This window comes from Urocampus carinirostris, chromosome 2 (genome assembly GCF_059441175.1).
Source record: "Urocampus carinirostris isolate Australia breed hairy pipefish chromosome 2, RoL_Ucar_1.0, whole genome shotgun sequence".
Lineage (NCBI taxonomy): Eukaryota > Metazoa > Chordata > Actinopteri > Syngnathiformes > Syngnathidae > Urocampus > Urocampus carinirostris.
In genome coordinates, this window is record NC_142350.1 from 23,708,782 (window position 1) to 23,723,792 (window position 15,011).

At 39.8% G+C, this 15,011-nt stretch overlaps 3 protein-coding genes across 17 annotated transcripts in view; all 3 read left to right on the forward strand.

The window, feature by feature from the left end:
• Positions 1 to 2,432: 2,432 nt before the first annotated feature.
• On the forward strand, positions 2,433 to 4,403 carry hoxa2b (homeobox A2b). Its single transcript, XM_088327864.1, has 2 exons — positions 2,433 to 3,233; positions 3,469 to 4,403. Exons 1-2 carry the CDS (start codon positions 2,882 to 2,884, stop codon positions 4,176 to 4,178), a joined length of 1,062 nt encoding a protein of 353 aa, XP_088183990.1. The 5' UTR covers positions 2,433 to 2,881; the 3' UTR covers positions 4,179 to 4,403.
• A 6,560-nt stretch (positions 4,404 to 10,963) lies between these two features.
• Positions 10,964 to 13,338, forward strand: hoxa1a (homeobox A1a). The gene is made up of 2 exons (XM_088329486.1): positions 10,964 to 11,573; positions 12,629 to 13,338. Exons 1-2 carry the CDS (start codon positions 10,979 to 10,981, stop codon positions 13,006 to 13,008), a joined length of 975 nt encoding a protein of 324 aa, XP_088185612.1. The 5' UTR covers positions 10,964 to 10,978; the 3' UTR covers positions 13,009 to 13,338.
• Positions 13,339 to 13,773: 435 nt separating this feature from the next.
• The window catches only part of LOC148371427 (uncharacterized), a 60,745-nt gene continuing 59,507 nt past the window's right edge, over positions 13,774 to 15,011 (forward strand). For all 15 annotated transcript variants that reach the window (XR_015849811.1, XR_015849810.1, XM_088329494.1 and 12 more), the window contains exon 1: positions 13,774 to 13,889. The gene's annotated coding sequence lies outside the window, so the exon portion shown is untranslated. The remainder of the gene's footprint in view (positions 13,890 to 15,011) is intronic.

Genomic DNA, 15,011 nt, shown 5'->3' on the forward strand with positions numbered 1-15,011 from the left:
TCAAAAGCACAATTGTTTTAATTCAGAAAAAAATACATCAGAATACTAATCTTTTTTTTTTTAATTTTTAATTAAAATAAAATCGTATTTAACGTTGCATTATAAATTCACCAAAAAAGCTGTGCGTAAAAAATTTAAACCAAAAGTAAACACGTCTAAAATATCCCAAAAACTACGTAATTTATTTTCTTCCTGATAAGACATAAGGAAATGTCTCGGGTGGCCTTCTTCCTTTCTCTCATCTCATCAGCGTGGGCACATCCATAATAATAAAAACGTCAGTTGCCGGACTCTCGTGCGGCCCCTGCAAGTAGACAACAATCTAAATGAGAAATCGTTAGAAAACTAATGTCCTCCAAAGTGTTCCGAGTCGGTTAAATGTGGCCAGAGAGGGTGCACTCTTTGAGTGGCAAAAAAAAAGGTAAAAATATACTCAAAAGCACCTGGATAAAGGACATTTCTTTGTTTTCAACAGTTAAAAGCACACAACAAGAAAATATGCCGGACAAAAACTATCAATAAACAATACAATTATTACATGTATTTTTATAATACGCATTCCAAATTACAATTTGAAACCCGAACGAGGCCATTTTTACTGTTTGACTTTTCAATCTAAAAAACAAAAACAAAACCTTCCGATTTTATTTAAACACTCCCCCCAAAATTTCTATCTGAATATGATTGATATAACAGGCCATTAGTATCCGTGACATATGGCTAGCAGGGAGACCTGGAACAATTGAACCATGGTGTGTCAAAGCTGGACTTGTGCATGAGCACGAGGTTCTTATCTCACCCATATGTGCATTTAATCCAAAAGTGCAAAACTAAGCCAGGTTTTAGAGTAAAATTACATTTCTGGGTAAGCCGTGGTAAACCATTCATAATGCAATGTGTGTGGGTTCAATCCTTAAAAAAAACGAAAGAAACAAAAACACCCACTCCATTCCTCATACACAAAGCTTGTGCCTAATTGCAAAATTCCCTATGGCAACCCCCAGCATTCAAAGTCATTCGATATTTGCAAAAATATCCCAATTTAATTGCACATCCAAATGATAAAATCCAGGTGTATGGGCGCGTTTTTTTCGATACACTCACCCGTGGTGCGTTCACAACCTTAGTGAGGAAATACCCCAAGCCTCGTCCGATTCGAATTTATCTTTTTCTTCAATATCCCTCAAGCGACAGCTCGGACTCAAAGCATGCAGAAAAGGGTTCTAATCTGAGTGAGCAGTGTTTCTCGCTGCTTCCTGGCTGCATTTGATCCGAGGGAGAGTTAGAAGCCTTAAATGTGTTGTGAGGGCACCGAGCTGTCAGACCTTTTGGCGAGTAAGATTGATCGCGTGCAGGCTTCCAGCACTCTTTGTTTGGTATATAAGCAACAAACTGAGAGAGAACCTATACCACTTCTTCCTCTCGCTTCCTCGCCGAGTTTTAAATTATAACGATGTCGGTAAAGGAGTGAAAACATTCCCATAAACGTGCCTTTCACAGATGGCTTTAAGAGGAAGATAAAGCATAGTCTCAGCAGGGGAGAGACGTTCAGTAATAACGCGGTGGATTATTCGTTTTTAATGTTTATGGCAGCTATTATGGCCATTAATTAGCTTGAAAGTGCACTGTAGAGGCGTTTAAGGAGCTAATAGCGCGAACACAAATGAGGTTAGCATCAAAAAATGGCAATGCTAACTGGGTGTTAGCATAAAAGCATCCTAAAGCACACTCAAATTGCGGAAAAGGTCTACTTTTGGAAATTATATTGGATGTAAAACGAAACAATCTTTTTGATTTTTTTTGTAAACTATAAAACAACAGTTTAATCAGTTTTTAATGTTTTTATTTTGTTATTGGCTTCCTATCCATACACAGCACAAATAAACAACATCAATTATTAATTAAAAAGGTAAACAATAAACTATTTGTACAAAAACGCTGTATACTACAATTATACAATACATAAACATGTGCCCAAAGAGAGTAGGCTGAAGATGAAGCTTTTATGTGCCTACCTCAAATCCATTTTTCCTTGTAGGGAACACATATTTAAAATCAAAACAAGAAAACAGCCCCATACCCCACAAAGTATTTTTTTGAAAGATAAAAACATATAATTGTATCACGATAGACTCTTACAACACATAATCGCCAAGGAAACTCGATATATTAATAATGTTTACTCTATCTAAATACCTATACATATATATATATATATATATATATATATATATATATATATATATATATATATATTAAGGGATGTGAATACAGGAGCCCTTCTTCTGGCCATACACGAATACCTATTTGGGATATTGTTTGAAAAAATAAAATGAAATCTGAAATACTTTTGGGTAGCTATTTTGCACATGCGTGTGCGCATGTGTGTGGCGGTGGGCGTTCTCGCCTGACATCCTCAAACAATACGAGAAAGAGGAGTGCACGAATCGGCGCGGGGTCCTCAGTCGGCCATTCTTAAAAACACACTTTTTTACGATTGGGGGGGCTCTTCTCTTAGTGGTGCTCAGTCGGGAGGAGAAAGATGTAAATAAAAGTGGCACCACTGCATGAGCAAGGCAGCAAGGAAAGCGAGCAAGACTTTTTTTGGATCAATCAGGCAGTCAGTGGCTTCTTTTGATTAAAGCCCAAATTGTCATTGGGCAGAGGTAATCATGTGACAGGCAAGTCGGTCCAATTTCAACCTTGTCTGCATGAATTCAATACTTTCATACTAGCTCGGTCCCCACACAGCCGTAATAAGAAGAGGAAGCAATCACAGGAGCTTTTTATTTAATTTAATTTTTTAAATGATTTTCCCGCCTCGGCGTGGCCATTGAGTTCGCTGCGTGCAAACTTTTTCCTGGGCTCGCAGGGAGAGGAGATGAATTACGAATTCGAGCGAGAGAGCGGATTTATCAATAGTCAGCCGTCGCTTGCTGAGTGCCTGACATCTTTCCCCCCTGTCGCTGATTCATTTCAAAGTTCATCAATCAAGAGCTCGACACTGATTCCTCCTCCCTTCGAGCAGACCATCCCCAGCCTCAACCCGGGCAGCCATCCGCGCCACGGCCGCCCGAGACACAGCCCCGATGGTTGCAGCCCCCTGCCCACCGCTTCACTGCCCCCGGAGTACCCTTGGATGCGGGAGAAGAAAGCCTCCAAGCGGAACCACCTGCCCACGACCACCGCTACCACATTGCCCACTAATGGACCCGTGTGCTTTTCTCCAAAAGGTGAAATAGTGTTATTATTAGTGTTGGGAAGCAAAAAAAGTTAGGTTCAAGTTGTCTGATTTATTCCTGTAGTCGCCATTTTGATGTGTGACGGTAATGAAAAGTGATGGAGTTCTGCAGAATTAATTAGCGTCTCACTGCCCGGACGAGCCGAGTTTTTTTCCCAATCTATTAAAATGCATTTATTTTTTCTCATTTTCCTCATGTATTTAACGGTTTCACCCCGGTTCCCCAGGCTCGCCCGAGGTCCCGGACAGCGGAGGACTTAGCGGCAGTTCCCGTCGCCTCAGAACGGCCTACACCAACACCCAACTCCTGGAACTAGAAAAGGAATTCCACTTCAACAAGTATCTTTGCCGACCCAGGCGAGTGGAAATCGCGGCCCTGCTCGACCTAACCGAGCGCCAAGTCAAAGTCTGGTTCCAGAACCGGCGCATGAAGCACAAACGGCAGACACAGACCAAGGAGAACCACAACGGGGACCCGACCAAAGGTCCAGGAATTGCAGAGGATGGGATGCAAAGCGACGAAGAGGACGACGGGCCCCAGTACGAGCAAAGCGGGGCCCTGCTGGAGAGGGACACTTTCTCTTTTCACGACAACAATGTGGAGCCGATCCACAATGGCTTCGCTGCTGCGCCGATGAACAGCAATGAGAAAAATCTGAAACATTTTCCCGAGCAGTCACCCACTGTTCCGGGCTGCGTGTCAACAATGGGGCCCGGCTCGGCATCCGCTCCGGACAATGGCGACAGTCCCCCAGCTTTGGATGTTTCTTTACACGACTTCCAAGCGTTTTCTTCGGATTCCTGCCTGCAGCTGTCCGATGCCGCCTCGCCGAGTTTGTCAGAATCCCTGGACAGTCCCGTGGACATTTCTGCAGACACTTTCTATTTTTTCTCGGAATCTTTAACCACAATCGACCTTCAGAATCTCAACTATTAACGCAAATCAATCACGACTATTATGTATATTCGGCGCACATTTGGTAAGAGTCACGGACAGATCGAGGACTCTAATAGCATAATTATTTTGTTTTTATTTTTTTGCTTTATTTTTTATTTCGTTTTTTGTTTATTTTTGTTTTTGTTGTTTTTTTATGGGGCAAGGGATAAAATATAATGAGTGTGTGTGTGTGCGTGTGTGTGTGAAAAAACATTTGGCCTGTATGAAAACTGGTAATTTTTATTTTTGTATAGCTTCCAATGTCTTGACTATTTTTGTTAGAATACAAAAAACTTGCTACAATCTTTTGTTTGGTGTTGGGAGTTTTATTCAAATGACGAATTATGTGGAGGAAATGCGCGGGATTGGAAATAGTATTCAAATTAAAAAACAGTTGGTAACTAATAAATAACATAGGATGCGATACATATGCTATTAAAACATACACATAATTATTTTTGTGAAAAAAATGACCTCAAATTTGATGCAACAGCAGAGATTTATATTTTGCACAGCCAAACCCCTGACACAGTGCATGCTGCAAGGAAACAGCCGAGCCATGTTTGCCTCCAGGACCTCATAAATCACCGCAGTGGCATGAATGGGACGAACATTAAGGAGCCTGATTGTGACTTAATGTTCACGAATACAGGCCCACTTACATTTTCGGACGGGTTTCCTTCGATATCTTAGCTCAAAGGGGGCCGAGTCTCTCCACGGGTTGGGCAATGATTCATTTTTATGGCCTGTTTAAACAAGCTGGCTCTCCTGCAGAGGCTCGCGGGAGCTGCATGTCTGTGCAGGCTGCGGAGCTCCAATTCAAAACAGTTCCCATTTATTCCAAGAGCTCCATCCGTCGCATTATTTTATAAAACAAGGATTCTTTTTTTCATGCATTATTATTTGCTTGAGCCGTCAAGTGAAATATCGGGGTTCGATATGACGATTATGAATAGCTTTGCTCTATTGCTTTGCACTTGAGTTGACTTATGGGAATCGTTTAATGGGCCACCTTGGTTCAATACCGGGATGTAACTTTGTGTATTGGATCAACCACCACCAGTTGCACGGATCGATTTAATAACAAGCGAGCTATAAGCAGCGAACGAAAAATAATAATAACGGTGAGTCTATGTGCACTCTTTGTGTGTTTAAAACAGATGTATATTTAAAACAAACATGGCGGAGGGGGAGCCTTGCAGTATTGGTGTCCATAACCAAATCATTCCGGGACAACGCGTCTTTTCTGTGCACATGTGTTCACACAAAGAGCACAGAGAGCTCCATGGCCTGCTGGTGGTTGGCTTTACTGACATGCACCATTCTCTGCGCCCACGCATGCTCTCTGCTGCAGATGGGATGTAAAAGGAGGGGGAAGGGAAATTGAGAGTATGGACTGCTTGGGGTTTCTTACAAGTTTGCGTTATGCATTTTGTGCGTTTGAAAATGATCGCATAGGAGCATAAAGCCAAGCCAAATCGTGTACATCTGTGACACCCATAATCACAAAAAGTCTCAAGGACTTCACAAACCATGCATCACTGCACCATTCCCTGATCGGAAACCTACGTGAGGGCAAGGAAAAACTCAAAAACCTTAGGATGAGGAAAATGAAGAAACCCTGAGAGGTCACATCACGTGACTATGTACTGTAAACAGAGATAATCTGTTTTAAAAGTTTATTGACCAAATATATCCCTGATACAGGATAACATTCGCTATATACTGAGACAGTATTAGCAATCTATACAATGACGTCGTCTTACCCGCGACCGAGACGTACCAGATTAGAGCCGACAGGGGCAAGACCTGACAGTTTTAACAAATATTTTAAAATGGTTTTCTGTAATTTTAGAGTCTACTTTGGTTAAGGATTAGCAACCCAACATAACAGACTCAAAAACAACATCAACAAAAACATGGCTGGAGCCGCAAAAAAATGACAAGCTTTTTTTTAAAAAACAAAACAGGAAGAGGATTAACATATAGTTCACCATGTAATATCAAACATTTAATTTAAACTTATTCACAAAATTGTAAAACGTTAAAAATATTTTTCAAGTTTTGTCTTCCTACAGAAATCATATTTTCCAAAAATGTGTTTCCCTCCCTCATCATATTTTATTTCCATGGAAATTTTGTGTTGTGGAATATTATTTTTTTAAAGATGAAATTAAGATATTTTAAGTCAACTGTACTTATATATATTTTATTTTATATGAACTTAAAATCTTTAAAAGTATAACTAAAAACGTCTTGTTTAATCCGTTACACAATTTTTTGACAACGATCCATGGAGCCACATGTGGCTCTAGGGCCACAGATTGCTGACCCCCGATTGAGGGTAACTTATTAGCATCAAGTTGCATGCATGTTTGCATATAAGCATATTCACAAAACGGATTTAAAAAGAGCATTGTGTAATTGGTAAACACACACACACACACACGCACACAATAATTCTATATCAGATATACACCTATGATCTTACACATTGGTGGTATTCTTCAAGTGTACCTGGTGGTATTTGAACCCAAATTGGTTAATAGTTATACGTAAGTCAATTATGAATGCATGGTATTAATTTAACCCATGCACTCGAAATAATGAGTGCCGATCACCCAGTTGATGTGTAATGTTTTTTTTGGTTTGTCTAAATAATATAAATAAAATAAAAGTAAAAAACTTATATTGTTACTGCCATGTGAAAAACACTTATTTGATAAATTCGTATTTTTAACAGAAGATAAAAAAACAGAAAATGTGTTCCCAAATAATACTTTAGGAGAATTCATCGTTTGTTATTAAGAGTTTTACAAATCTATTACACTTGAAGGGGCACTGTGTATTATTTAGTGCCTTCTAGCGTTTAAATTAACTACATTTATTAAAAAAGACAACATTTAGATAATGAAAAAACAAAAACAAATTTTGGATCATTGACAGCGACAAAATAGAAAATTTCAATTGGAAAATACACATGTAAAGCAAAATGTTGCCTAAAACATTAGCCATCGATGCATATAACGTGACATATACTAAATCATGAAGTGCTCCTCAGCACCACTTAATGTTTCGGATGTGTCAACACACAATATATTTTGTTTTCAAGTGTAACCTTTCAAACATCTGACTACAATAAAATTTCTCTATGTAATCCATCCAAACTACTTTATAAATCCCGATTTTGTGTGTGTGTGTGTGTGTGTTTTACAGGCTTCAAAACGGCCAATCTGATTTTCGTGAAAATTTACACGGTTATCTTTAGTTAGGTTTCATGTCAAGGCACCCAAATAAATACAGACAAAATTCTATATTAAGAATTTGCTTGTGTGGGGTCACTATCGCCCTCTGGGGGCCAAATTGGGTACTGTAGCTCCTGCCCACTCCAAGCAGCTGAATCCAATCTTCTATCCGCCCGGCACTGCCAGGCCATGTCAATACAAAATGTGTGTCAGCCTTTGAGTGGCTTTTTGAAAACAATGTTGTGTAAATCAGTCCATAGATTTCTCTTCCAATAACCTAAAAATAACAGAATAGTGCCATTACTAGATATATTTCATAAAAGCCAACCTTTTAACATGATAAAGCGTTAGATTTTATTGCGATTAAAAGGGACAGTGTGTTTTATTTAGTGCCTCCTAGTGGTTATACATTTTTCCCTTCATTATAAAGAAAACTATTGAATGGAATAATAATCAAAAATACATGAACTATCATAAAAGTGCGCTTTTTAAATTCTCATAGATTTTGTATTTGTTCGGCACTGAAATGTTTATTGGCTATCTTGGTGCTACTGCACCCCAGAAATATTAACCTTTTCCCCTCTCCTTTTTTCTTTGATCTTTTTCTTATCTTTTACTCTTCTTTTTCTGTCTTGTATTATTTGTTTTATCTTTTATTTCTTTCCCCTTTACAATCATTTTTTATTTTCTCCTTTTCTTTCTCTTTTTGTCTTGACTTTCTTCTATTTTTCGTAAAGCGCTTAGGGGGGTCTTTAGTGACTTAAAAATCACTAAATAAGTGCAGACCATTGACCATTTACCATTCTTTCTTTTTTTCTTTCTTTTAAAAAGCTGGACAGAAAAGTACTGCTGTTTGTTCACTTTGAGTTCCCAAAATTTGTAATCGTCTTACTGGTTGTTGCTTGAGCTACTCAATACAGTGACTAATTTAGTGTCAAATATTACACACTGTTCCTTTAAGAGAGCTTGTTTTACCAAAATGGAGATAGAATGCAATTGATGAGTGGTTAATTCACACACAAAGATAGCTTTAAGACAAACCAGTCATAAACTAAAATACTAGTTTAGAGTGAAGATTTGTTTACATTTGAAAAAGCGGTAGATTTTTATTATTATTTTTTTTTTTCGTGGTAGGCATTTTTAAAGGGTGAAAATCGTCTTGGCAGGTATGGTATCTTAAAGGGACACTATTTGACCACTGGATTTCACTGTAATGTGTAGTGCAACTGAAAACAAGTGCTACAAAGCTCGAGAAAGTATACAAACTACGTGGACTCAAAGTGACCAAACCACATGATATCAATTCTGTTTTTTTTTTTGCACATGTTTTTGGTTTTGGTTTTTGGTTGCCGTAAAAATAAAATAAAAACTTGTTGGGACAAGCATGCTGTCACTCTCCAGCACTCCTCCCAGCCCCCATTCCTCAAATGAATGTGTTCCAGCCCGAACAGCTAAACGTAATACAAAAGCAGAGGGTGCAGTGGAAAATAAAGAATAAGGGCTCTTCGAACTCAATTGGCCATTGTTACCTAATTCAGAAAATGTTCAACCTTCGACATTTCAAGGACACCTCAAACGACGCACCCAACCTTTAACAAACGGGGTAAAGTTTCAGCTTACTGGTGAATTACTTGACGTGAAAAAAACCTTAAAATAGGACACAATGCACCCTGCGTTATTCGAATGTATTTTGATCATAACCATACATTTCAAATAGATATGTACTTTATTAATTAAAAACCACTTAAATCCCGCATCCCTCTATTTGACATGCAAGCCACATTTGGCCACTAGAGGCGCCCAACCCTGTTTCACGATTCCCTTCTGCAGCCTGCCTCCCTCCCTTCTCCATCTCCTTCTATTTTTTTCTCCTTCAGCCTTAGTAAAGAGCTTGCCCTCCAGTGTGCTCCCACTCCCACTCACTCCCACGCTCTCCTCTTCACAAGGCCATTCGTTTATTTCCCCAGCAGCTTCATTTGATGAACTTTATAACAGCGTAATCAACCTCCGGGCTGCGTGTGCGAGCCGTTCCGCCGCCGGCCACACATTATCACATCATTTGATAACGGCAGATAATGAATACGTGCAACGTGTGAGTTAAGCCAGTGTTGACCCTAAGAGGAAACAAAATTAATAGCACAGTCTCATACATTCCGGCAAATTTAAATATGCAGATCGGGGACGATTTTAGGTTAAGAGCGTTGGAGGTGCTGAGCATTAAAAGTATATCACCTAAAGGGATTTAGGATCATTCAACACTGTTGAGGGGCGTCACTTATGTGTGAACATCATATTACACATTGTGGCTATACGCCATGCCAGAAGGAAAAAGAAAAGAAAAGAAAAGAAAAGAAAAGAAAAGAAAAGAAAGAAAGAAAGAAAGAAGAGAAAAGAAGAGTAAAAGAAAGAAAATGAGAAAGAAAAAGAAAAGAGAGAGAGAGAGAGAGAGAGAGCAAGAGAGAGAAACAATCCTCTTCTTACTTTCACCATTTCCATCATAGAATGAAAGAAAACTGCCAGAATGCGCGTGAAATCACTTTCAAACCCGCCTCCTTTCCTCATGCAGCATAATGCGCTCCGTGGTAAGAACACTGGAGGTACAAAGTAAGATGAAAGCAGATAATCTCTGCGGGGAAAAATATACAAAGGCTCTTTGAACTCAGTTGGGCGTTGTTAACACATAATAAATTGAGAAAATATTTGAATTTAAACTTTTTAGGAACACCTCAAACCACGGAAGCCACTTTTAAGCATATCTTGTCCTTTCTAAAGAAAAGAGGGTTTTAAAAATGGAGGTGTTTAAGGACGGGGTGGTTATGCCCATGATTAACCCTAAGAGGAAATTAATAGTTTGCAGCAAATTCTAATATGCAGATCAACAAACCCCAAATGAGGAAACAAAGTCATAGAAACGAAACTATTACCCTCCATTGGCTCCTTTTTGGCGTCAATGGAGTGAAACATTCGCCCTCCCTGCCCCGCTGTGACAATATTTGCTGAGTAAATCTCTTGCAGTGTTAAAGCGTGAAACATTTGCCATCGGAATGGGACACTGATAGCCTCTGGCACACATTCAGACATTCATCCATCCTGAAGAAAATCTCCCTCACAATGACGCAATTGTTTTATGAGGCTGCCTTGAAAAAAAACGCTCGTACCTGAGGTCACAGTTCACAAGTCTGCCTTCTACGGAGCATCCCTGCGTACCCTCGCTTCGCCGTCCGATGTCGTCTGCCACCCGGGTCGGTTTGTTTGCACGATGTGCAAGTGCGTGCGTAATACGTCACCTTGATCGACGAGCGGCTGGAATTTAAATAGGCACTCAAACGGCAATCTGTCAGCGGACGAGAGGATAAGCTCAAGTGTCTCACTGGCTGACCCCAACCCAAGTGGCCACGCCCGTTCATTGATAGCGGTCAGCACCCCCTACTTAAACACCCCCCACCCCCATTCCCCACCCTCCCCCTGATATAGGTAAATGTTGGCACGGTCACTTGGGGTAAGACAGGCGAGATCAGAGGTGCTCCGGGCGCTGCCTGGGTCCAATATGCCACAATGAGCACTTTTTTAGATTATCCGGTGGTGGGCAGTGAGGGTGGGTCGTGTTCCGTGAGAGCGTTCCACACAGATCACGGGATTACAACTTTCCAGTCGTGCGCTGTGACGGTGAACAACTGCAGCGCAGATGAGCGCTTCATGGCAAGCAGGGTCTCCCAGGATGACGTCCCCCACCAGCACCAGCATCCAGGTTCTTACCAGCCCCCCGCAGGTAACCTGGGACTTTCATACCCGGCCTGCGGCTCCAGCTACAGCTCGCAAAGTTTCTGCGCGTCCTACAATCATTACGCGCTCAACCAGGAAGTAGACGCCGCCGCCGGGTTCCCACAGTGCGGCCCACTGGTGTACTCGGGGAACCTTTCCACGCAGCATCGCCAGGGTTACAACGCAGCGCCTCTGGGTCAACTGCAGTATGCACATCCGGCCTACGGAGGCGGGCACGAGCAAGCGACCCCTTTCCCGGGCTGTTCGAACCCCTTGTCTCCCCTGCAAGGCGCTCACCTGGAGGGATGCTGCTCCCCTCTATCGGAAGGAGCCTCTAATGCGCAGACCTTCGATTGGATGAAGGTCAAGAGGAATCCACCCAAAACTGGTTGGTTGTTTTCATCACTTTACTTTGCATATTGACTCGTAAATGAATATGATACAGTCGTGAGGATTTTCAAGATTCCTTCTTACTTTTTCAGAAAGCTAGATCATTTAGCATCACTTGATGCAATCCAAGACACACCTGGCCCCAAAAAGTATTAAAAACCTGTAACAGAATGTGAATATTTACAATATTAGATGCTCCCGAGTTTCAAAAACTGCTATTATTTAGGTGTCATGAAAGTCTGTGTCCTTTGACATGCATCAGAGTGAAATTAAAGAGCAAGAAGCAATTTATATGAATTAAAAAGATTTAAATTGTCAAACTTGTTGAATTGATTGCTCATATAGAGCCTATTTTTACAATCAGATCACAAGTCATTATCCTTAGGGTCTTTATTTTAAGTTATCCATTTTAAATTGATGTAGTGTTAATGAGCTCACATGTTAGGCTAGAAAATTGCCCACAAAAAGCATTATATCACCGCTGTCAGGTAGAAAAAACTAGATTTTTGGAAAACTTTTTATGACTTTATGATAATATGCACAATGTAAACATTCCATTTTCCAGGGTATTCCCTTTATTTTTTTCCTGTATACACTTTAGAAATTTTCATAGGGCAAACAGCTAAAAAAATAGAGTTACGATTTTTCTCATGACAGAAATAAGCGTTTATTTTGAACCTTTTTGCCCTTTATGGAATCTTTAAACATTAACAAAGGCAAAAAATACTTTTTAAATGACAGGGAAGATATACATTGATAGTGATGCACATGGGAACACACTGTGGTGCTTTTAATGTTTGTGGTACCATATATGAAAGCAATGTTCATCCACTATATGGAAAATTATGATGATACAATACTCTATCCCCCTCTAAATACTTCCTCCAAGTTAAGTGAAGCGTCAACATGGACTATCAATAAAAAGCTCCCAGGCCTGGCATTCACAAATCCCATATAAGTTTAAACTCAAATATTGTCCCATTATGAAGTAATTGTAATGTTGTGTCTCATGAGGTCACATATTGCCCTGAAATCTCATTTTAATGCCTTTAGGGAGGTTGGGCGAGTACGGCTATGGAAGTCAGACCAACACGGTTCGAACCAACTTCACCACCAAGCAGCTGACAGAGCTGGAGAAGGAGTTCCACTTCAACAAGTATCTTACAAGAGCCCGGCGTGTGGAGATCGCCGCCACACTTCAGCTGAATGAGACCCAGGTGAAAATCTGGTTCCAGAATCGCAGAATGAAGCAGAAGAAGCGAGAGAAAGAAGGCCTGCTCCCGGTCAAAGCTGTGCCCTCTGACCTAGGAGAGCGCCTTCAAGAGAAAATGGACGACACGGTGTCAGAGAAGTCGGTTTCTGCTCCTTCCACACCCTCGCCTCCTTCTTCCACAGGGTCCTCTGCTGGGGTTGACCCTTACTGCTCCAATTAAGAACCACTTGCCTCATCCCCAAATCTTAATGTGGACATTTTGGAGGAACTTGTGCACTTTTTGGAAAAAAACAACAACAAAATGGACTACGGGTTCTTGCCTTTTCTATAGTGTGTTAATCGTCCAGAAAATGTGCAGTATTCACTTCTTTGGACTCTTCCAAATGTGCTTGGGTGACATCAATCGCCATCATTCACATCGAGTGATTGTGTAAGAGTTGCATGGTGCGTTCACGTGTTGTCGGGATGCTGAGTTTTATCAGTTGAACCCGGCTTCTGTATGTTTGTATTTAACCAAACATCTCGAATGTTTACGGGTCAGTCAATCACACGGATGATTAAAATGAGATTACCTCTTACAAGTTTCACTTGGTGTTTATCAATTCAAAAGACATTTAAGAGAAACGCCACGTGCGCGAGAGTTTGGCTAATATTATTTGGCTGTTTATTGCGATGTTTGACTCATCGGAGACCCAAAAAACAAGAAGTATCGATCCAAACGGGGGTGGAGGGGAGTGAGGGGGGCAAATATATCGACAAGGATGAATCTCCACTGTCCCCGTCAGCGTCTGATCCTTGACAAGACAAGAAGGACGGTAAAAGTTGCAAAAGTGCCCAGGTCATCTAATTTAACACTAAACGTGATATTTCAAATAGTGTTTCGTGTTTTTCTTTGCTTCTTCTTGGTTCATCCTTTATCTTCCCCTTGTAATCTGTTTTAATTCCTGGTGTGCAGCATGCGAGTCCATCTTGCCATAAAAGGGCAAAAAAAAACGCCCAAAGAAACATGATTAATGAGTGCAGTTCGCCTCAACCTGGATCCACCTGCAGGATCGGCTCCTTTTGGAGCTGTGGGAACCTGCAGCAAAAAACGAAATGACTGTAAGTTTCTACTGCCTTTATATTGTCACTTTACATTTCTAAGTATTTTAATAATGTTATATTTAACGCTGTTATTGGAATTCAAGAGTCAAGATTCTCTAAATTGTCATTACCATAAAATGCCAACGATACTTTCTTTGCAACCCCGGTGTACAATGTTTATAAAAGAGGTTTAAAACAAGGATACAATTAAAAAATAAAATAGGTATATACGCATGTAGGAAAAGATTACGTGCACACATGCTGTGTTGTATATGTACATCAAAGTGCAACTGAGTATAAAAAGTGCGCTGCGCCGTAGCTCACGGTCTATAAGTTATTGTGAGTAATAGAGCCGAATTTCATTTAATTTCACATATTAGAGGGAAGAGGTTTTATTTAAATAAATGCTGTAAGAACAAAATAAAAAAGGTCTGTAATCTTTCTCAATCGAAAAGCAGTGTTATTTTAATAATCATCTTTAATTTGAAAAAATAATTTAACGAATGAAAAGTGGATCTTGATGAAAAACGTAATAAACAAACCCGCAATTTTCCAGAATGAAAATAATATAGGCAACACAGTGTTTTTGCTATTATTGCATGAAAGTTATATTCTACAATGTATAATTCAGGAAGGCTAAACCTTTTGATTGAGTTATTATAATATTAGGAAATTGCGTGCTTTCAGTAGATGAATTTCTGCAAACTAAGAATTTGATTTACAACAGCTTGCTTGTACTCTTTCCTAACATAAAATGAAATCTGATCATTTTCTTTTCCTGAAAGTATTTTTTTCATAAAAGTGTGATTAATACAAAACGTAGGGTATCTTGTGCCAATGTTACCAGAAAAAAAATGACATTTAATACTAATACTTTCCATCATTCTCGCTCACTTGGAACAGTTGTAAACTTTAAATTCATTTGCCAAAGGCATTTGTAATTGATATTGACCCATGGTAAAAGAAATGTTTTCCATTAGGAGAGTAATAAATCCTATACCAAACAAATTTGTTACAATATCTACGAAATTAATTGATACAGTTTTATATGTGAAAATTGTTCTGAAATATGAAAAAGACTACATTTGAAAAACTTTACAATAGCCAGCGGTTTCCTTTAAATCGTCTACACGTTAGTTA

Bases quoted from the DNA above. Each gene is read 5' to 3' on its own strand.
- hoxa2b (XM_088327864.1), top strand. From the start codon at position 2,882: ATGAATTACGAATTCGAGCGAGAGAGCGGATTTATCAATAGTCAGCCG. The intron at 3,234-3,468 runs GTGAAATAGTGT...CCGGTTCCCCAG, and splicing joins CGTGTGCTTTTCTCCAAAAG to GCTCGCCCGAGGTCCCGGAC.
- hoxa1a (XM_088329486.1), top strand. From the start codon at position 10,979: ATGAGCACTTTTTTAGATTATCCGGTGGTGGGCAGTGAGGGTGGGTCG. The intron at 11,574-12,628 runs GTTGGTTGTTTT...TAATGCCTTTAG, and splicing joins GAGGAATCCACCCAAAACTG to GGAGGTTGGGCGAGTACGGC.